The 21,573-nt window shown below is 56.8% G+C and overlaps 2 protein-coding genes across 16 annotated transcripts in view; one reads left to right on the forward strand and one right to left on the reverse strand.

Annotated features, from left to right (window-relative positions):
* CUX2 (cut like homeobox 2) overlaps nucleotides 1-9,894 on the reverse strand; it is a 73,455-nt gene extending 63,561 nt beyond the window's left edge. For 3 of the 15 annotated variants that reach the window (XM_080390293.1, XM_080390287.1, XM_080390288.1), the window contains exon 1: nucleotides 6,753-9,893. Coding sequence is in view for 6 of the 15 variants with exons in the window: in XM_080390281.1 (XP_080246407.1) it covers nucleotides 7,410-7,472 (63 nt within the window). In the remaining 9 variants the exon portion in view is untranslated. Of the gene's footprint in view, nucleotides 1-37; nucleotides 5,834-5,894; nucleotides 6,032-6,752 lie in introns of those variants that run through there. The other 12 variants (XM_080390285.1, XM_080390277.1, XM_080390292.1 and 9 more) reach the window with 10 other exon arrangements.
* Nucleotides 9,895-16,281: 6,387 nt separating this feature from the next.
* LOC308071411 (myosin regulatory light chain 2A, cardiac muscle isoform-like) lies at nucleotides 16,282-21,552 on the forward strand. Its single transcript, XM_080406814.1, is given in 8 exon segments — nucleotides 16,282-16,408; nucleotides 16,411-16,469; nucleotides 17,488-17,577; nucleotides 18,267-18,342; nucleotides 19,223-19,327; nucleotides 20,536-20,611; nucleotides 20,696-20,744; nucleotides 20,855-21,552. Coding segments are annotated over 8 exon segments (606 nt in total). The 5' UTR covers nucleotides 16,282-16,356; the 3' UTR covers nucleotides 20,954-21,552.
* The last annotated feature ends 21 nt before the right edge of the window (nucleotides 21,553-21,573 follow it).

A 21,573-nucleotide genomic window follows, 5' to 3' on the forward strand; every position in this document is an offset into this window, starting at 1 on the left:
TGGCCGAGAAACAGGAGGGATGAGGGGTAATAATTACCCAGCTCCCAGGGATGAAGCAATGTTTGCCAAGCGCTCCAAGAGCTGCAGACCAAGGCAGTTCTCCCCGTCGACGTGATTAATAAAGAATAGATGTCCTCTGCAGCCAGGCTAAGCAATAACACGCCGGCTGCGGCTCCGGTGAGCGGCTGTGCTTACACCACACATTACAAGACCCACTGCCAGCACCAGGTAATATTTTATTATGTTATCCCGACGGAAGAAAACAAAGGATGCCCGAGGTCCTGACTCCGGTGTAAAACTGCAGAAGCGTTACCAAAGGCAACAGCAGCGTGCTCAGAGCAGCTGACGCATGGCACAGCTCCCACCAGAGGAATATTTACACGGGGTTCAAATTGGTTATTTACTTTTTTAGAAATCTGCGTTGCAGAAGAACTAGCTAGCACGCACACACCAAGCAATTAATATTAAAACGGCCATGCGTTAGCAGCAAGTCGCTTAAACTGCGGCTAAATCAATACTCTGGGGTCCTGTTGCAGCTTTGGGGAAACATTAAGTGCTACACCAAAGTAGTCAAAAAAATAATTACACAGCAAGGCTGTATAAAAAAAAAAAAAAAAACCCAAAAAAACACCACACTGAAACCATTTTGGAAGGTGGTGTCGGCTTGTTCAGCTGTGGGAAATCAGGAAGCTCAGCTTGAAAGAAAAAAACACCAACTGAGGGAATACTGCAAAGCAGCTCTTCAGCACACACAGCCAAAATAAATCGTATTAAATATACAGATGAGTATATTTAAGCTGAAGTTGCCCATCGTTGCATGCTGCCCTTCTGACGAGGTTCCTGCATGCAAGTCTGGGGTGAGCAGATATTGCCCCCTCCAGCCAGGGCTCCCCCTCCACCCCAAACTGGGATCTGCTGGGATCAACCGGGAAGGGGAGGATGCTGCTGCACCCCTGCTCATTAACAAGCACTGCGGTAAATAACGAGCACTTCAGCTTTCCAGGCTACCTAAGCCTTTTGGTTAGATTTTGCTGATGACCCCCTGTGGCTGGTGGCCTGCTGGCTTCAAGAGCTACTTCTTCACTGCACTGATCCAGCCTGGACCTCTCCGCAGAGATGCCCCCCAAGATCCTTCCTCCGCATGGGCAACCCAAACAGCACACGCAGCCCTTCCCAGGGCTCTTCACCACGGGAGATGATGGACACAGCCATGCACCCAGGGCACAGGCACAACTGCCACGATGCTGCCAGGCCCCTTTTGGGGCTGATTTGCCCCAAAACGCTGGTCTGCAAGTGTACTTCATCCCTTGTGGCCCAGGATTGGGGAAACTGAGGCACAAAGCCATTGCCCAAGGCAGCAAGCAGGTGCTGGGGCAGTGTCCAGCCCAGCACAGAGCATCCCAGCTGTTTCACTCCATCACTTGCACCCACTGAGATTTCTCAGCCTGGGATAGGGAAGGGGACACAATCCCTTTATTTTGCAGTGGGCTGGAACAGGAATCCCGAGTTTAAACAGTCCCGCAGAAAAGCCCAATGCCCCACGCTCAGCCCCATCCTCCCCACCCACTGAGCCCTGAGATGGTGGGCTAAGGCACCTGCAGCCCCCACTCCCCCCAAGCCCCCCACCCCATCACCAAAGCCAAGCCAGGAGAGGGGGATTCTTAGCAGGGCAGCAATCTCAAGCAAGCCGGACCCAGCACACGGCCGAATCCCATTTCCCAGGTTTCGCCATCTTGGCAAGACATACCAAGAGCTGCAAGAAAGCTTGCACCACAAAAAAAAAAAAAAAAAAAAAAAAAAAAAAAAAAAAAAAGTAATTAAAGAAAACTCAGTCATAGATCCTAGTGCAACACGCACAAGAAAGTGTTATGAAAGGGGAAAAGTTTTTAATAAAGTCTGCAAGTATATATTCCTCCTTTATCAACCTCAAGATTTATTGACCCAAGAAGCCATATTGACTGAATAAATCTTGATAATGACCCCAGCAGAAGTCAATACCTGCTTATTATCTCCCAAGTTGGGGAATTACATCTTTCGGTAATAGGAGCAGGATGGTACGAAGTGTGCTGAGAAACTTCACCCAGGCTTTTTGGGTAGAATGGATGCCTCTCATGAGCCTTTTCCAATCCAAGAGGGAATCTGCTACACCATTAACAGAGCGAGCGAGCTGCACTGGTGTTTCTGGCTTGAGCTCTGGCAGGGGGAGCGCACGCACCGTCGCTTTTGAACCCTAAATTAATTTCGTTTCAAGGCAGGCTGTTGAGGACCAGGATGCTGCAGCTTGCCATCGCCCTCCCTCCCCGCAAACAATGGCCCTGCATTTTCAATTTGCCATGTTGTGTCAGCAGCTCCCGGGATAATTCCCTGAAATTCAAGACTTGGGAATTCCTGCAGCCAGGGATGTGCAGCACCGTGATTATGCCGGCACCCAAGGGAGGAAGGGAGCAGCATCGCCACTGTCCCACAGGACACACAGCCACCCCTGGGAACCCAAACACACTGCTTTTCTCCAACCAGCAAAGGCAGGAAGGAAAAACAGGGGAGCAGACGGGCCACTCCAGCCCCAAATCATAGACAAGCAAAGCCTCCTGCATTGAAAGACAGTGCTTTTCTGCCAACAGTTAACTTTCCATTCAGCAGAGAAAACAAGTAGCTATGGGACCGGCATGCACAACAATTATGCCTGCATTTTTATTTGAAGTCTCTGCAGACAGAAAGAAAAATTAACTGAAGGGAGCAGCTCCTGTGCCAACATATGGAGAGAGATGAATAGCGAGTTCTGCATGCTCCACCGAGGTTATCTAGTTAAGCAAGTACCTCCTAAAGGACTCGAAGGCTGGGAGTGTACTGCTTGCTTAATCTGGTCATAAATAATAATTCGGATCACCAAACGTTTTAATATTCAGCTCCACCTGCAGCACACGAGCCCTGCTGAGCCCTGCCAAACTCATGGCTGAAAGGCAGCGGGAGGTGACGACGCAGCCCAGGGACCACAGTGAAACTGCTCCCCTCTCGCCATCAAACCACACAGGGCATTGATGCCAGGGGTTTCTCCACTGCCCCAGCTGCCTCAAAGTACTCCATGAACGCCCCTCCATGCTCACCCCCATTTTGGGGGGCATAGCAGCCCCCAGCGCTCTGCTTGCTGCCCCCATGCCCACCTACAAGCCGAAAAGCCCACCAGGAGGCGGAAGAGCCGATTCCCTCCAGTCCCAAAAAAATCAAATTATACTTCCATCCCTGTCCCCTATTTGCCTCTTGGTCACAAACGTGTGGGGTTTTTTGGTTGTTTTTTTTTACACCACCCCCCCTCCAAGGCCACAGAGACAATCCACTAAACTGGATCAGGAGGCCAGCGTGTACATCTCTAATGGGCTGCAGCACGCACACAATTAATTAATGGATTTATTAATTAGGGAAGAAGTCACTCTTCGGGCTGGAATTGGGGTCACCAGTTTCTAAAGTGAGAGCTGTGGAGCTAAAGATAAACTCTCATTTTCTGCAGCTCTCTTCTTGTCTGGCAGCGTCTCAATTATTCAGAGGAAAAAAAAAAAAAAAAGAAAAAACCCAACAAAAACCCCACATTTCACTTCAGGAACTTCACTGTCTGACTTTCTGCCAATGCACAACACAGACCCAACAGCAGGTGAGACCAGCAACATGGCCCATTGCATCCTCCCCTTCACGTGTAAATTGAAAACATTAGAAATATTTGTTCCCAATGAAGGATTTAGGGGGAACAGTGGGATGCAGGGTGGATGCTGCACCTCAGGCTCTCTCAAGGAAGGAGCTGTGGTGGAGGTGTCAAGGAAGGGGACACCAGAAAGCGGTCAATGATGGTGACATGCAAAGACACTCAAGTCCCCCCATTGCCAAGGTTTTAATGGGCCATGCTGGAGCATCAGCTGTGCTTTCTTCGGTGGTCAGTTCAGCTGAACCTCCTTGGCGGCACATGGAAGGGACAAGCATTTCCAGCCACCACAGTCCTAGATTTCTAAGGAAAGAGGGCTCCTCGGTGAAAGAAAGAAACATGACCAGTGTTCCTGCTAAGAGACAGGCTACAGAGCACAGCCTCAGTAGGAAACAGCAGAGAATCCACACAATGAGCACCATCACAAACACTCTGGGCATTGGGAACCTCTCAACAGAGGCACACAATTCTCAGACAACAGATAACCCAATCACGAGACATCTGCAAAGAACCAGGCTTCATTAGTGCCACTGCTCCTAAATCCATATTAATTGTTTAAGCGGGACGATTCTGCAGCCCACACTCGGCAGAGCCACTGGAAAGCACAAACCACCTTCACAACCCACAGCGCTCCTCGGCTGCCCTTGGGCACAGGCTGCACTTGCATAAACCCTGAGATTCCACTTGGAAAGACAAAACCCCCCTGAGATGGGGCACCCAGAGCCCCCTTGGGCTCCCCCCTCTTCCCCCTGGGCACAGCGAGCTCAGCACCATCCCACTCTCCACCTCTGCAAAGCAGGGGTGGGAACGGAGAGTGTTGGGTACTGGAGATGCTGGAGGAAACTGGAAGGTCCCACCAGTCTCTCCCTCATAAAAGCCCAAAAGTCCCACGTGGGACGCGGGGAATTTGAGTGCCCCCCACTCAGAGCCCCAAAAGCACCCTGGCCTCCCCCCGAGGTTATCCTGCCCACAGGCTGCTCTACACGAGCACGGTTAAGTTTATTAGTCCAAGCTGCAGGAATTAGGCTTCAGCCAAGAGGACTGATAGCTTATTTACTGCTGTCGTCTATATAAAGAAGAATTTTGACACATTGTTAAATGATAGCACATTTAGATAAGTCAAGCTGTCATATCATTTAATGGATGTCTAAACTCCCTCTGTAGCTGAGATGTAAAATTTATGCACTTCAGAATATCATAAGGTTGTAATATTTTAATCACATCCACAGTTGTGGGTTGTGGTGGGTTTTTTTTCTCCCTTAAACTTTGAACAGCAAAAAACATTCCATCAACCAGACCACGCTCCCAGGCTCCCGGCACACTGCCATCCGGCGGAGCCGCCACCGAAGTTTCTGCCCAACTCTGCTCCGGCACGCGGAGAGCATTTGCATTACAGGAAATAAAACGAAGAGCATTTTATTTGACGAACCAAACGCTGGAGCTGTATAGCCAGAGCTCATCTGCATAATGAGATGTGAAGACATTTATAAAAGATGGCTCTAATCGGTCTCTCTCCCCTCACTTGCGGTTGTATTTATTATCCCAAATCAGCAGCTCACAACTCTTCCCATTTTTTGCCGTTTTAACACGGAATGGGTTAGATGAAAACAGCATCCGGCACATGGAGCGTGTAATCCATACAACACTAACCGGAACATAATAAACTGAGAGCAAATTAAAACACAAAAAACCTATAAAGGTATGAATCCCACTATGACTGTTATATACAAGAAAGCTGTAAAAAAAATACTGCATTAGTAATGTACACAATAAAACAATCTCATAACCCAGTGAAATATGTCTGGTATTATCTTTGATAGAATTTTATCTCTTCTCATTTCCGAGACTATTTGCTGTAAAAAGGCTCAACGCTGTTTCGATCAAAGTGCTGCCGAGTAGCACATTATCTACATGTTTTACATATGCCCACCATTCATCAGGGTTGCTCAAACTCTGCCATTCCCAGCCAGCCCCAGGCCAGCAGAGCTGCTTAGACACATGCATTAATAAGGAAGGAAGAAAAAAAAAAAAAAAAAAAAAAAAAAAAAAAAAAAAAAAAAAACGGAAAACTCTTTGAAGAATATGAATGGATTGTTTAATCTTTTTTTGTTCCCCACCCCTCCCCCCCCATTTTTTTTTTTTTTTTTTTTTTTTTTTTTTTTTTTTAAGTAGAGGGCATTAGGCCAAGCTGGCACAAGGTCACCTTTCCCACCGTCATCAGCGAAGCCTGCCCAGAAGTCAATCCCCACCGCTCCCTCTCCCGCTCTGCACCCAGCCACAGCCACCTGGTCCAGCAGAACGGCAGGGATGGAGCCTGCCCACCGCCCCCCACACCACCCCCCCCGGGATGGAGGGCTGCCCACCGCCCCCCACCCCCAACCGCCCCCCGGGATGGAGGGCTGCCCACCGCCCCCCACCCCCCCCACGATGGAGGGCTGCCCACCGCCCCCCACCCCCCCCCGGGATGGAGGGCTGCCCACCGCCCGGCCCCGCCGGCAAAGTTCCCCCTGCCACAGACCCACGCAAAAGTAGCCGCCAGCGTTTTGCCTTTCCATAACGGTCTGCGCGCACCCGCAAGTCCCCAGCGTGCCGTAGCGGGGAACGCTGCCCAGCCCCGGCGCCGAGCGCCCGAATCCTGCCCAGCCACAATGCCCGAGCTGAGCAGTCGTGGCCAGCGACCGGCCGCGCTACCTGCGGTACTTTTCGGGTCGCCTAGCACAGATGCGGCACGGGATCTGCTTCAAAGCCAAAATGTATGAAAGGCTGGAACTGTTGCTGCAGCACCGGAGCCCCAGAAATCGCACTCCCGTTTGTTTACTCCCCTACGAAGCATGCTGCGTCTTAAACTCCGTGATATCCTACAGGGATGAACCCATTTAACGTCCGTGTCAACCAGCCTTTCGGCTTCTGTAGTAGAGCCAGGCTGGGTTTCACCCCATGACGTTGGGCGAGCTATTGTGTTAATTAGCCGCCTCCCCGCGACCGCGGTGCCTGTTTAAGGTCACGGGCTGCCAGCACCCCCCGACCAGCCTCCCCCCGCCCGCGTTAACAAAGGACTTACCGTTACCGCCGAGCGCACCACGGCGGGGCACGGCGGCCGGGACCTGCCCAGCGCCACAAAGGCGCCCTCCCCCCCGCCGCAGCCCGCCCCGGTCCCGCACGCCGCCGGCCGGCCCCGGCCCGCGGTAACAATGGCAGCGCGGCGGGGCTCCGGCCGGCGCCGCTCCGCCCGCCCCGGGCTACCGCGCCCCCGCCGGCCCCGGGCAGCGGGGAGCGGGCCGGCCCCGCCGCGGCGGGGGGGCGACAGGCGGCGGGGACACTCGGCGGCCCGCGGGCACCTGCGGCTGCGCTCCGCGGGCGGGCACCGCCACAAACTTGGCGGAGCGGCGCGGGGGGCCGCGCTCCCCGCAACTTCATCCCGCGCAACTTCCCTCCCTCCCGCCGGGGCGGAGCGGCGGCCGCCCCCCCGGCCCCGCTGTCACCTCGGGGGCGGCGGGGCGGGGGCCGGGCGGCTCCATCGCCGCTAGCGCTGCTCCATGCTCCCGGGCGGCGCCGAACAAAGAGCGGCGGCGGCGGGGATCAATTTCTGATACCTATCGATGGGGAAGGGCGGGCGGAGGGAGGGCGGGAGCGGGCGGGGGGGGGCGGGAGGGATGGGGGCGGCCGCCCGGATCCCCCCCCCGCCGCCAGCCCCGCGGCCGCCGCCGCCGCCACCAACCTGGAGCCGGCGGACATCAAACCGCGTCCGGTACCGAAACATCGATCCCACGTCGGCGGCCATCTTGGGGGAGCCCGGCGGCGCGGAGGGGCGCGGAGCGGCGCGGAGGGGAGCGCAGCACAGCGCAGCGCAGCACAGCGCCCGCCGCCGCGCCCCGCGGGGAGGGACGGGCCGCCCCCCTCCCCGGCGCCGGAACACTCCCCCCCCCCCCAGCTCCGGGATCCCCCCGGACCTCGCCGGGGAAGGGGCGCAGCACCTCGGCGCAACGATCCCCCCTCCCCCCCCTCAATAAATCAGTATTTTCTTAAAGCAGCGCTTTAAGAACCCGGCTCAGCGGTTGGGCTTGAGGGTCTCCAAGGTCTTTCCCAACCGCAATTGGCTCCGTGACACCCAGTGCCGCAGGAAGGTGGGAAACCGCCACCCAGCAGCCACCCGTTAAACTTTTTCAGGGGGGGCTGGGTTTTTCTCTTGCCCTCCTGACACATCCAGCACCTTTGACCCTGGTGGGAGTTGCTCCAGCAAACGCGCTCCAGGAAAAATCCCAACGTCCAGGCCACGTTCAGGCTCTGTTTTTAAATTTACATGCCTGGGCACGGAAGAATTTGACCAACTTCATCGGAGAGCAGCCAGCAGCACCTGGGCACTACCAAAACCTGGCCAAGAAATACCCCCGTGGCTTTCCTACCCCAAAACAACCCAAATAACTTCACACCTCTGCCCCACAGCCTGTCGAACCAACTATGCAATATTAATTGAGCTTTGAGTGTTAATTCCCTTTGCCCAGGGGCAAGCAGCCACCCCATCCCACCCACCTCCCACCGTGCTTGCACCAGAGGGACCCCAGCATCACCGGCCGTGACTCGCTTTTGAGCGGAGAAGGGCTGAGCCGCCCCTTCGGGCACGTTTTGCAGCGAGTATTTGCAGACCAAGCAAGTGCAGCGTTTTAATATTCCTGCTAAGGAGCAGGTAACACCCCAGCTGTTGTGCAGACACGTGCACGCCTCTGCGCATGGAAGAGCCCAGGGCTCCTGCCAGGTGGTGACACAAACCCACAGCCCTTCTCTGGTCCCCAAGGCCCAGCGTGGGGCAAGCTGCCCCCCCCTGCCCCCCCCCCCCCCATGGAGGGGGATGCAGCCTTGCAGCGTTGGCCCAGGCTCACCAGCCCCGGGCACTGCTTTGCCTCTGAAGCTGCGGGGAGGCTGAGGGCAGCATGCAGTAGCCCCCTGGCTCACCAGCGTGCTGCTCCTCCCATCTTACCTGTCACCGCTTGCCACTGCGGAGATCCCAGTGGAGGGGCTGGAGGAAGATGGTCAGCCATCCCGGCAGCCTCCACTACCCGTGCACATGGATGCCAGCAAAGCCAGGACAAGCACTCCTGCAGCTGTCACTCGGGGTCTTCCACCATCCCAGCCCCAAAGCTCTTGGCTCCTCTCACTGCCGTGGCTCTTGTGGCACTGGAGCCTCTCCCTGCACATGGCTGGGGAGAGAACAGCATCCCCCCCATCCCGGGGCTTGGCCCCACCTGGCAGCTCAGGTATCATCCTGCTGACATTACTTGCATTTTGCAGAACCCTTGGAATTCCATTAAAAAGTATAGCTGGAGTTCAGAAGATACTGAAGAAGAGGAATAGCCTTCAAACCACACTCGGCTCTGTGGGTGCTTCTGACAGGTCTGCTCCTTCCTTTCTCGCCATCTGAAGCTCACCGGCACCAGGAAAACTGTCCAAAAGGGTAAGGCAGACACCCAAAGTGACCTTGGTACCACGCTGTAGCACAAGCGGCTAGGAAATGATCTCTTCTTTCTCATCTCTTCCAGTCAGAGAAACTCAGAGCTGCTCACAATCCCACAATTGCAAAACGCCTCAGGCAGAAGAACAAGTGAACAGAAAATCAAAGTTCAAAGAAAGGATTTGCAAGAGCCAAGACGGCTTGTGTTAGAGAGAGCCTGGATGCTCCCAAGACCCCCGCTCCAGCTCCTTCCCCACCTCCAGAGCTGGCTGGAGAAGTGGGCTCCCACAGCAGGTCCTGCTCACAGTGCAGCAACAAAAGCGCCCGACCCACCTGGAACTGGTGAAGCCCAATGCAGTTGCAAACACTCAGCTGAAACCTCAGCACCACTGGCATCAACAGCAAACTCCATGGATGCACCAAGACCCCAACCATCACCAGCCTCTGCACTGTCCCTGCTGGAGTGCACCCAAGTCAAGCACCCAACTTTGCTCTGGAAATAAATAGATCCTCTCTCAGCCCCCACAACCACAAAACCAGAAAACCTGAGCCCCCTGGAAGGCACTGAGATTTGTAATGAGGTTGGGTCTGCTGGTGGTGCCAGGCAAGTGTCTCACCTTTGGCTTAATGAGGCTGCAATTAGCCAGCAGTGAGAGCACCAGCTGTGCAAGGGGGGATCCCTCCAGGGGAATTCATTTCCATCCCTCTCTCAGGGCTGTGCACAGGGCAGGGGGTGGGGTGGGGTGGGGCTTGGGCTTGGGCTTGGGCTTGGGCTTGGGGGTGGTGGTGGGTGGTTACAGGTGGGTCAATAAACCCAGGTGGGATGGATGGTCTTAGCTGGGGTGAGAGTTGGTTTCTGCTGTTTGATGCCAAGGTGTCAAGGTGTCCTCCCCTTGGGGATGGCTCAATCTGTTCATGACCAAGATGTTCCAGGTATCTGCTGTTGGGCACCATCAGAGACAGGTCGCACCAAGAGGACCTTCTCCCCGCACCCACAAAGCTGATCTTATGCCCATACATCACTGCCCCGCCCTGCTGCTGAGGGAACAGGGGAGCCTGCTCGTAAATCAGAAATAGAACTAACTTGGCATCTTTGGTGAGCAAACTAAATTGTGGGCTTTGGAGGAATGTTTCTGTTTGGCCAAATCACTATTAAATCGATGGGAGCCGTAAGGAAGAGGAGAGGGGCTGCGCCCTGTGCCACACAGAGGGATGGAGAGGTGCAGGGCAGCACCCTCCATCCCTGCTCCCCCTGTGTCCCCGTGTCCCCTTGGGCAGCATCCCTCTGGACCCCGGGGAACCCCGGGGAGAGCAGGGGGAGCCCGGCCCCACCGCCCACCGACCCTAAGGGCTCGCCCGCCCGGGGGAGTGCTGCGAGGTGCAGGTTAATAAATCAGTTTGTCTCCAGAAGGGTTTGCTTTGTGCGCCTGACAATAGCCCGTTGTAAATGGCAGCCTCTTGCCTCCTCTTCTGAAAGGCTTTTAATTAAAATATGGAAGGGGCTTTTCTGTGTACTTTAAACAAAAAAAAAAAAAAAAAAAAAAAGGATTTCAGCATACTCCCATTTCAGGCATTAATTTATTCTCGCCTTCCTGACATCTGCGATCCACATGGTAGGTCCTTTGTGCGGTGATCTGGCCCCGGTAGGTGGCCGAGGGGTGATGCTGGCGCAGGCCAGCGGTGACGGTGAGCCTTGTCCCAAGGATGGGCAGGGGGATGGCAGGCGCCACACAAGGGACAGCAGCGCCATCAGGTCCTGGGGCTGGCCAGGAGCTGGGGCCCAGCTTCAGCCCGGGGCACAGAGCAGAAAGACCCTCATGGGGACCCAGAGGGCCACTGCTGGAGCCCTGTTCCCATCCCATGAAGCAGCACAGCCCCTGTCAGCTGTCACCAAGCGGAGCTGGGTCCTGGGGTCTGGGAGACCCTGGCAGGGGCTCCCCTGCCTACCCCGTGCCCCCTGCAGCAGGGTCTCTGCCTCCTGCAGCCGAGAGGCCAGGGTCAGCCCAGCGATGCCCGGCTCTGCCTGGCCCGGGGAGGCAGGAGCCATGCTCCGTAGCGGGGCACCAGCTGTTCCAGCCTCTGTGCCGTGCTCTCCCAAATGGTTTGAGGTGTTGCACAGCACGGCAGCCCATCACCGCGGCTGCTGTAACTTCATGGCAGCCTGCCCTCTCCCTCCTACTCTTCTCCCTGTCTCGCTCCTCCCTGCACCTCCCCATTCTGCTCCTTTCCCTCCCGTCCCTCCCATTCCCTGCCCTCTCCCCTCATCCCTCTTCCCCTGCCCCTCTCCCTGCCCTCGCCCCCCACACTGCCCTCTCCCCCTGCCCCTTTCTCCCTGCCCCTCTCCCTGCCTTCTCCCCTCTCCCCAAATTTCTTCCTGCCCACACCCCTCTCCCTGCCTTCTCCCCTCCCTGCCTTCTCCTCTCCCTGCCCTCCCTCTCCCCTTGCCCCATCACCTCTCCCTTCCCTCCTCTCTCGCCCCCTGCCCCCTCCCCTCTCCCTGCTCCCCCATCTCCCCCTGCCCCCTCCCCTCTCCCTGCTCCCCCATCTCCCCCTGCACCCTCCCTCTCCCTGCCCCCCATCTCCCCCTACCCCCTCCCTCTCCCTGCCCTTCCCTCTTTCCCCCTGCCCCCTCCCCTCTCCCTGCCCTCCCATCTCCCCTGCCCCCTCCCCTCCCCCTGCCCTCCCACCTCCCCCTGCCCCCTCCCCTCCCCCTGCCCTCCCATCTCCCCTGCCCCCTCCCCTCTCCCTGCCCTCCCATCTCCCCCTGCCCCCTCCCCTCTCCCTGCCCTCCCATCTCCCCCTGCCCCCTCCCCTCTCCCGGCCCCGCCGGGGACCAGGCAGCGCCCGCACCGCGCCCGCTACAATGGCGCCACCTGGCGGCGGCCGCCGCGCTGCAGCGCGTCCCAGCGGGCCGGGGCGGGGGCGCACGGGGGGCACTGCGGGGGCTGGGGCGGCACCCGAGCGGGACACTAAGGGACAGGGGGGCGCAGGGGGGCACAGGAGCGCAGGCTGAGCCGCCTCGGGGGGCACAGCGCCCCTCCGCCTCCCCTCGGTGCCCACCGCAGCTCCCGCAGCGCGTGCACTGAGCTGTGCCTGGCCTCAGCCCTCGGTGCCCCCGGGTGCCTGGGTCCCCCCACGGGCCACACTTCTGCCACGGCTACTTATTTTCAGGCACATGCCCCCTACAATTAGCACATGCTCTTTAATTAATTTGCCTTTTTTACTGCTTTGCCCAAGTTATCTCGACTACGGTGCGGCTGGGCGTGCGCATGGCAGATAACGCTGCTATTTCTGGCTCGGGAGGCCAGCACAGCTGCATCCTCCTGGGGCCACATCCCGCGCCCAGCACGGGGCACATCCCTGGGACAGGCCACAGCCCAGGGATGGGGGTATTGTCCATCCTCGGCCCCGTCACCTGCCTTGTCCCCAGCCCAGCCGGCCCCTGGTTTTGTGGGTGGCAGCTCTTCCCCAGACCCCTGAGCTGGGCAGATCCTCCTGGTTATTGCCGCAGTGATAGACCCTTCCAAGTGAAAATGGAGCTGAATCAGGCAAAGAGGCTAAATTAAGCCTGTTTGGAACAAGCTGTTAAACATGCAGACCTTCTGAACGCGAAGGAGAGATGGATAAAACCCTCCCAAAGCCCCCGAAGATGCTGCCAGCAGAAGGGGGATGCAGGGAGGGAGTGCGAGGAAAGGGAAGGATGCCCCCAAGCCCCCCTGCAATGGCAGCTGAGGTGCAGGGAGGTGGCTGAGGGCACAGAAGCTGTCTGTGGCAGAGGAGAAGGCCTCCGGCCACCAGCCAGCACTGGGACTCATGGGCCAACCCCACAAGCCCCCTTGGCGTGAACTCCAGGGACAGGGTGGCCACCGGCATCAGCTTCAAGCAGCAGCTCTGCATTGCATAGGAATCCATTTTTCTATCTTTAATAAGCTTTCTCCCTTTAAAAATAATCATTACCAATAAACAAATATACCAGCCAGTGTATATAAGCATCAAATTAAGTAGCTACATGCATTTGTTATATTTGATATAGCCTTGTTAACTGGAAATTCTTAGGTTTGGAATATGTATTGATCTCAGCAAACATATATTATTTTACTGTAAGTACCAACAGCCATTGTAGTTAATATACAACAGTTTAATTTAAAATGCATTAGTTTAATAAAAATGCATAAAATAGAATTGCATTAGCTTAAAAAAAATTCAATTTCATAAATATTATCCAGTGTTAAAATGCATTGATTTCTCAGGAAAATGTATTGGTCAAAGGCAATTTACATTGGTTTGAATGGGAATGTACTGGCATGTATACATATGTATTAGTTTAGTCAAATGTATCTGATCGCATTAAAAAATATTGGTTGGAGCAAAAGATATGCATAAGGCAACCACAATGGCATGGAACAAGCGGCTGTGCAGGTTGGCTCTGGAGCATCCTGGCACGCCGGCACGGCCGTGCTTGGCCAGCCCTGGGACCCAGGCACCCCCAAATCGGCTCCGTCGATGTGTAGGCATGGGGTGACCCATGGGAACGATGCTTCTGGGCTCCCTGGGACGAAGGGAGCCCTTTATCAGCCACGGGCAGGACTTGGCTCGGGCACAGGCATGTGTCTCGCTCAGGCAGAGCACGTGCCTTGAAAAGAGCGGGGGTTAATCAAATCCTTTTGACTCCATTTTTTATCGAGCTCAAGAGGGGCTGTCCTATTAATTAGAAAGGCTTTTTCATGTAAAACACAGGCTCTTTTGCAGATAAGAAGGGACGATGCTTGATTTTGCCATGGCACAGATATGTGTGTTATCCCCTGACATCCATCCATGGGCTGCAGCCATTCCCAGCAGCTCTTTTGTTCACTATAGAGCTCTATAGGTATATAGGTACACATATACATATTTAAAGCACTTGGCTTTCCCTGGATGCCAGTAAGTCCTCCAACATCCACAGCAGGAGAAGGAAAAGATGTGCCTGGAGCCACCTCCATCCCCAGGCTGGACCAGGATCCTCACTGGGGGAGCAGGATCTGGCCCGTGCAGCACAGAGGATTACGTCTGACAGTGAGAAGTGAGCAGCGGAGCAGATGCACCGTCTTACAAATTATGGCAGAAGCACAGGCAGCCACCTGCACCCCATCCCCAGCCAGGATTTCTGTGCCACGCTCGGCACAGCCACCCCTTGAAGCCCCCAGCCACCATCTCATCCCTAACCACAACCTGGGCAACACCGGGGAGAGGCCAAGGTGTGACCCCTTCCAGGCTGGGCAGGCAGAAATTGTGCTTCCTCCACAAAAAAAAAAATATATTCTGGGAAACCTCCATAGCTCTGGGGCTGCCTCCTGCCCTGCCAGCCATGTCCCGGCATGGACACGGAGCCAGGGACAGGCAGTGCCCAGGCAGCGCTGGCGGCTCCACGGCCGACCAGTCCCGTTAAACCGCTACACATCACTTCCCTGATGCTTATGGATTTTTCCTTAATGCCACAAATTAAGGTAATTGGGCTCGGCTGGCCGATGAATCCAGTTGAACTTGGCAGGAGGAGGGAGCATCCATGCCGAGATTGATCCCCCTCATCCCCGGCTGTGCCCACAGGGCTGGGGTTGGTCTTCACCCTGGCTCTGCCCCCTTGGCTCTTGCCTGCCCTTTTGCTCAGACAGATCCCAAGCCCCATCCTGAAATCCCTTCCCTCAGCCGCAACTCCATCCAGACGAGGCAGTCATTCCTCCGTCAGGAAAGTCATTCCGTTCTCATCTCCGGGCACTTTTCCCTACACATTTCCCTGCTGCCTACTTCAACCCTCCCCGTAATGCTGTCCTTACTGGCTCGGCCGCAGCAGCCGGCCGTCAAGGTGTTAACCGAGCAGTGAGTTCCAGGGATTAAACACAGTATTTGTGTCCTCTGGGAGAACAAGGGCAGCATCTAGGCAGAACCCAGAGCTCCAAGGATCTGGTTTCACGGTCCCTTTTGTTCCCAGCCCTGTCACAGCCCCCCCCCCCAACACCTCGCTGGCCCACCAGCCTCCTTGACATGTGGAGGGGATGAGGCCAGGCAGCGGTATGGGCAGTGAGGCTGGCAGCCCCCCACACTCCACCTGTGGGTCAGGGCCATGCCAGGCACCGCAGAGCTTGGGGGAGGCTGTGGAGGCAGCTGCCAGGCATCCTTGGGCTGCCAGCACCATTCCCACCCCGGTATGCTCAAGCTCCCAGGGCAAGGCAAGAGGGAGAGGAGATAAAATTAACAGGCTAAAAAGATGGAAGACAAAGAACTGGAAAAGTGCCCGGTCCCAATGGCTAGTGGTCCTGCTCCATGAGGGCAGCGGAGGCTGGCAGAGGTCTGGCAGGATTGATGCTGCCTGCCAGCAGTTTGGTGGCTCCTGCTGCAGAAATGCAGCCTCTGGCCTGGGCAGCTGTGCCATGCCCGGGGTGGTGAGCTGCCACCGCTCCCCAGTGCTGCAGGATGTGGCCCCACACTGGGATCGGGAGAGTTAATTGTGTAAGTCTCGCTGCGACCAGAGCTAGCAAGTGTTTGGCTTAACTGGGTGACAGGTGCCTCTGTGGGGGTGACACATGAGAGGGGAGCCCTGCGTGCCTGTCCGGCTTTGTGGGAGCTCAGCATCTGCCTCCGGCCTCATCCTGGCGCTCTTGGATGGGGTGCTGCATCTGAGCTGGTGCTGCAGCAGGATGGTCCCCTGTTAGCCGGAGAAGGGTGGCCAGGCAGCTGCTTCTGCTCCTCGAGCATCACAGGCAATGGGGCCCCATTGCAGGCAGGGCAGGGCAGGGGGCCTCCTCTGCCTCCAGCAGCCCAGCATCATCCAACTTTGCCATGCCCACGCCGTGACGGGGCATGAAGGCGCCCGAAGATGCCTGGCAGGACCGAGGCAAAACATCCATGTCCCAAGGCTTGTGGGGCTGTAGCTGGGGGTTCCCCTGGGGCCAAGCCCTCCCTGCATGTCCCAGTGGAGAGGAAAAGCCCGGCCCCAGCCCGACTGACAAACGCAGGTGGGATTGCTCCTGTGCAGTCCCTGCTGCGGGTCAGCATCTCTAGCGCTCTGTGGGAGCTGCGGGGCCGCCTGGCACTTCGTTAACCTTGAAACCCTCTCTGGCTCACATGTCACGTCAGCCGGTGACAACAACAAGCTGCTATTCCAGATTAGAGAGAGAGGGACAGAGAAAATCAGAGACAACAGGGTTGGGGGTGGTTAACTTACCTATTACAACCAAAAGTGGGCATGGGGTTATTTTTAACCCAGAGTGGAATGTATTTATTGTTTCAGCCCAGGGGAGGCGAGGACTGCCTCCGAGACACCTCTCGCAGCAACATCAGCGCTTCTGCAAAGCCATGGTGAGTACCGAGAGCCCAAAGCTCCAGCCAAAGAGGCAAAATCCATTAGCTTTTTCACCAGGATAGATTTAACGGTCAGGGAGCAATGGAGGTGACAGGGATCTGAGGGCCGAGCATCCCTCCTGCCCTGGAAAGGGGGTGAGCAAGTCGGGGAGCATCTGGCTGAATCGGCAGCATCCCGTGGGGAACAGGGAGGTGTCTTCCATGCCAGCAGAGCTTTCTAAGTGGAGCAGACCGTTTTGGGGTCCAAATGCCATCTTCCTGTTTCCCATTCCTCCATGCAGCGAGAGGAAAGGCTATTGTGTCCCCCAAAACCCTCCTAAAACCCTCCTGCTCTGCCTCCTCCTGGCAGAGCCCCCCCCCCCCCCCAACCCCCGCCCCGATTAGAGGGAAAGGCTGCCGGAGCAGGGCTGGAATGAGGGATGACTGGCAGGGTGGGACGGTGAGTGGCTCAGTCCTCTGCTCCTGTTTAAAAGACACATTGAGCCATTTCTGGTCGTTTCAAGCATCAGTGCAGGAGGAGGCAAATTTTTTTATTAAGCAAACATCTTGATAAGTGCAGTGTCTTTAGCAAGAAGTGCAGCAGGGTAAGGAAGCACCTAATAACTAGAGCCTTTGCATGCAACCACAGCAGTGTGCTCCCAAATCAGGTTTCCACCCAGGGACATCTCACCCCGGTGCCCGTCCTTTTACCTGCTGTACCTTTGGTGGGGAAGCGATTTCCCAATTCACCCTTCCTTGGACCTGTTTGGCCAAGTTTATCAGGAATGCAAAGACAGAGCTATAATTTAAGGAGGAATCTTAACACCCCTCAGTATCTCAGAGGGTTGCATGTGCCCAGAGCTGCTGAGCAATGCGTGGGGAACCACCAAGCACCCAGGGAAGAGAACACAGTGGCACAGAACACCAGCCCAGAGCTACCATGAAGGACTCATAACTAAGAATAGGGTAGTTTCATGCTTTTATTCCACAACATAAAAAGCTGGTGAGTTAGTGACACATACTTGAACCCCTGCAGGCACCCAAGAAAGCCAAGAAGAGGATCGAAGGTGCTAATTCCAATGTCTTCTCCATGTTCGAGCAGGCCCAGATCCAGGAATTTAAAGAGGTAGGTGGGTTCGGTAGAAATGACCGAGGGTCCTTGATGTGACATGACCTTCAGCTCCTCCCTCAGCACTTTCAGACTGGTGACAGCTGGTTTGCAACAAGAGGCAGCATGCCCAGTTTTCAGTAATTTTATTTCAAAAGTGAGGATACCAGCTCAGCAACATCATTAAATACGGCATTGCCTCACAGCTGCCTAGGAGCCTGCAGCCTGCAGAGGAGCCAGCAGCACACAAGAGAGCAGCAGCACATCTCCAGGTAGCTCCCACCTGCTGTGCCAGGATCACTTCATGCTTACTTCAGCTGGCACACAGTCCTGTGTAAATTCCAGCCACTGGGATAACCAGCCCCAGCTGGAGAGGCTGATGGCTCAAGATGTCCTCCCCAGTTGGTCTCATCCCTGGGATGAAGAGGGCTTTGGCCAAGGAGAGGGTCTGTATGGCATTGGTTTGGGCTGCCATAGGAAGTCATCACCCCACATCACCCGAGGGTGCAGGGGCCAGGATTGCTGCTGGATTAGGGTGGTGGTTGTTGCTCCCCCACTGGGTGAGGACCCCCAGAGCCCCATTCTGGGAGGGCTCAAAATGCCCTTGTCCCACCCAAGTCAAAGGGAGGAGGAGGAGGGTATTAAAGCCTTTCAATGGCTGACACTCTCCCTCTTCCTGTTCTCCCCGACCTCCTCCTGTGCTGCAGGCGTTCACCATCATGGACCAGAACCGGGATGGCTTCATCGACAAGGCAGATCTGAGAGACACGTTTGCTGCACTCGGTGAGCCCCCTTTTAGGACCTTCCCCAGGAGCTTCAACAACGTTAGACTTACTAAGTGAGAAACCAGCTGTGAGCCCCCGTTTAGCCAAGCCCCGGCAGTTAACTGGATCTCCTGTTTTGCTGGAAACTGCCTGATCCAAACCCAGTTCTATTAGGGAGTGAGATCCCACACCGGGTGACTCGGAGCAGCTCCTGCAGCAGCGGGTGGTTTATCCCGTAGGTACCCGAGAGAGCCAGCTCCTGGGTCATACAGCCAAATGCTCCCTGCCTGGCTGTGCCCATCCCACAGCATCCCTGGGTGGACGGGCGTTACAGGGATTGACGGGGTTTGTAGGAAGCTCTGAAGTTGCAACCTTGGCTCTCCTGTCGTGGAGGTCAGCACGAAGCAGCGATGGGGCTGGGGAGTCCCAAAGACACCCCAAGCTGAGGGAAGAGGACGCAGGCATTCAGTCCTGTTCGTTTCTGGCACCGGGGGCCAGGGGGAACCACAGTGCTGGTGGGTTTGACCCAAAACAGCTTCTGAGGAGTGCTGAAGGAGGCTGATCCATGGGGCCGTGCAGGAGGGAAGCGGCACAGCTCAGTCCTTTGCAGCCTTCTTTGCTGTGGTCCTGCAGCCCGAGAAACCAGAGCTGGACATGTCCAGCCTACCCACCCTCAGCCAGCACGTGATTCTCCCATCATCACTTCTGCTACTGCCATTCCTTATCAAAGGTGGCTCCCCAGGGCTGTGCCGCTTCCCTCGGCTGGGGGCAAAATCCTCCAGGGGAAGGCTCCTGTGCTGCGTCTTCTAGCCCCCAGTATGTAGAGCGGAGCCCAGAGGTCTGCATGAATTTGCAGCAGGACGTGGACACACAAGTCACCCAACGCTGCTCTCCCCTAGGACGCCTGAATGTGAAAAACGAGGAGATCGATGAGATGATCAAGGAGGCACCCGGCCCCATCAACTTCACTGTGTTCCTCACCATGTTTGGAGAGAAACTGAAAGGTGAGGGGGCACCCGGGAAGCTGGCGGGGTTGGTGGGCACCCACACCATCACTAATATCCCGTCCCACATGGGGAGGCCACCCAGCTCCCAGGATCTCCATCACCATTCCAGGCGAGACCCATCAGAGACTCCTTGCAGGCCTCAGATGGGAGCGGCTCAAGGAAAGGCAGGTGGCACCGACTGCCATGCTGCGGTGTGCAGAGCTTGGGGAGTGGGTCAGAGCAAAGATGCCTCCCACGCCACGGCCAAGAGGTGACACCTAGGGACAACCCGGGGATACCTGTGAAATGATCTCCCTCACCCACCCCTCCCACATCCTTTAGTGCCACCTTCTCCCAGTTGCAACAGAGGGACCCCCCCCAGAGACAGAGGCTTTGTTGGGACTATAACCAGCAAGAACCCCTCTCCCCAAGAGCTCCAGTCTTTGTCCTCCAAATCCTGGCCTTGGGCACTCCCCCCGCCTCCCCATCCCAAGGCACCACAGCTAGGACAAACTCAGCGCCATGTACCCTGAGCAGCTGTCCCCAGGCAGGTCCCTGCACCCCAAAACTCATGCCAACCTGCCATACCAACAGTCCCAAAGGCAGGGCTGGGGCTGCCCATGCAGAGAGCTGGATCTCATCCCATGTCTCCCCAGCCGCTTGCGGGGGATGAGCAGGTCCCCATGCCTCAGTTTCCACAGCTGTTTAAAAAAACCAGCAGGCTGTGCTGCTGCTGTCCCTCCAGAAAAAAGGGGCCGGGAGATCTTGCAGTGCCTCTGAGCCTGCTGACAGCAACGGTGCCACCAAGTGCCACCCTGGCAAGGGCCCTACCTACAGCATGGGTTTGACCCAATGGGCCCATCCAGCTGCACCCTGTATCACTTACACAAGCCAAGGCACGCAGCCCCCCGGCAGATCTGCAGGAGGCTACGAGGCCCCACGAGTCTGTGCCTGGAGCTCTATAAATACACCCGAAAGATTAGATAGCTGCCGGACGCCAGGGCGGTGGTGACACCGACCGCTCTGTGGGCACACCATGACCCTATGTCTGCTCCTCTACATGCCACCACCCACGGTCGAGGTCCCAGCTGCAGGGTCAGCATTCCTGTGGGCCCCCCACTTCCCAGCCTGGCCCTCACCTTCTCCCCAAAGGCTGGGAGAAGCAGGAGGCTGCAGCTGGCTTCCTCCACCGCCACCTGCAACGGCTGTGGCCATGTCACCCGCAGGTGCTGACCCAGAGGAGACAATCCTGAATGCATTCAAGGTGTTCGATCCAGAGGGGAAAGGCCTGAAATCTGCCTAGTGAGTAAGGGGTGCCTCGACGGGGGGCAGGGGGGTGTCCTCACCGAGGCCTCCCTGGTGCTCACCGTGCTCTCTTGTTTGCAGCATCAAAGAAATGCTGATGACGCAGGGCGAGAGGTTTTCCCAGGAAGAGGTACGAGCTCCTTCCCACCCTCCGCCAGCCTCCTGTGCCCTCCACCCCGACAGACCCCCAGCCACAAAGCCCTTCTGCGCTGCCTTTTCAACCCGTTTGTTTCCCGGCAGGTCGATCAGATGTTCGCAGCCTTCCCTCCGGACATTTCTGGCAACCTGGACTACAAAAACCTTGTCCACATCATTACGCACGGTGAAGAGAAGGACTAGCCCACACTCGGCGCTGGGGCTGGCAGGATCACCTCTGTCTGGGGTGCACGGGGGGCGGGGGGTCCCTTTGCCTCTCTCCTTGGGGAACACGTCAATGGCATCCACATTAAACGGCCCTTGGCAAGAGGAAACCCAGCCACTGGTGTGAGCGGTGCTTGGGCTGGCGTGGTGTGTCTGTGCAGTGTGGCTGTGCCTGGCGGGGGCCCCCGCGCCCTCCCAGACCCCCCTGCCCCAGCCTCCCGGCCCCTGCACATCACCCTCGCGTGCCCTCTCCTCCCCTTGCCTCCTCGGTTCCCAGCGTGGCCCAGCTCCACAGCTCAGTGCACGCCAAACAGGCTGTTTCGCCCACCAGCCCAGGACCAGCGCTGAGCTCAGCTTTACTTCGGGCAGCAGAGAGCTGCCGGCTTCTCCCAGCTTAGCAGGCAAAGCCCCGCGAGCCCGCTCTGCATCCCCCCGTGGCCTCACCAAGCCCCTCGGGCAGGCATGGTGCAGGACCGGGACTGTGGTCACCATGTCCCCGGTGCACCATTCCCGCGATGCCCGGCTGCGGGAAGCGCGTGGCGTTGAGCAACGGCAACGGCCCCCCCGCCGGAGAGCAGCTGTTCCCACCCCCGGCCATG

This window comes from Falco punctatus (genome assembly GCF_963210335.1).
Source record: "Falco punctatus genome assembly, chromosome: 1".
Taxonomy (NCBI): Eukaryota; Metazoa; Chordata; class Aves; order Falconiformes; family Falconidae; genus Falco; species Falco punctatus.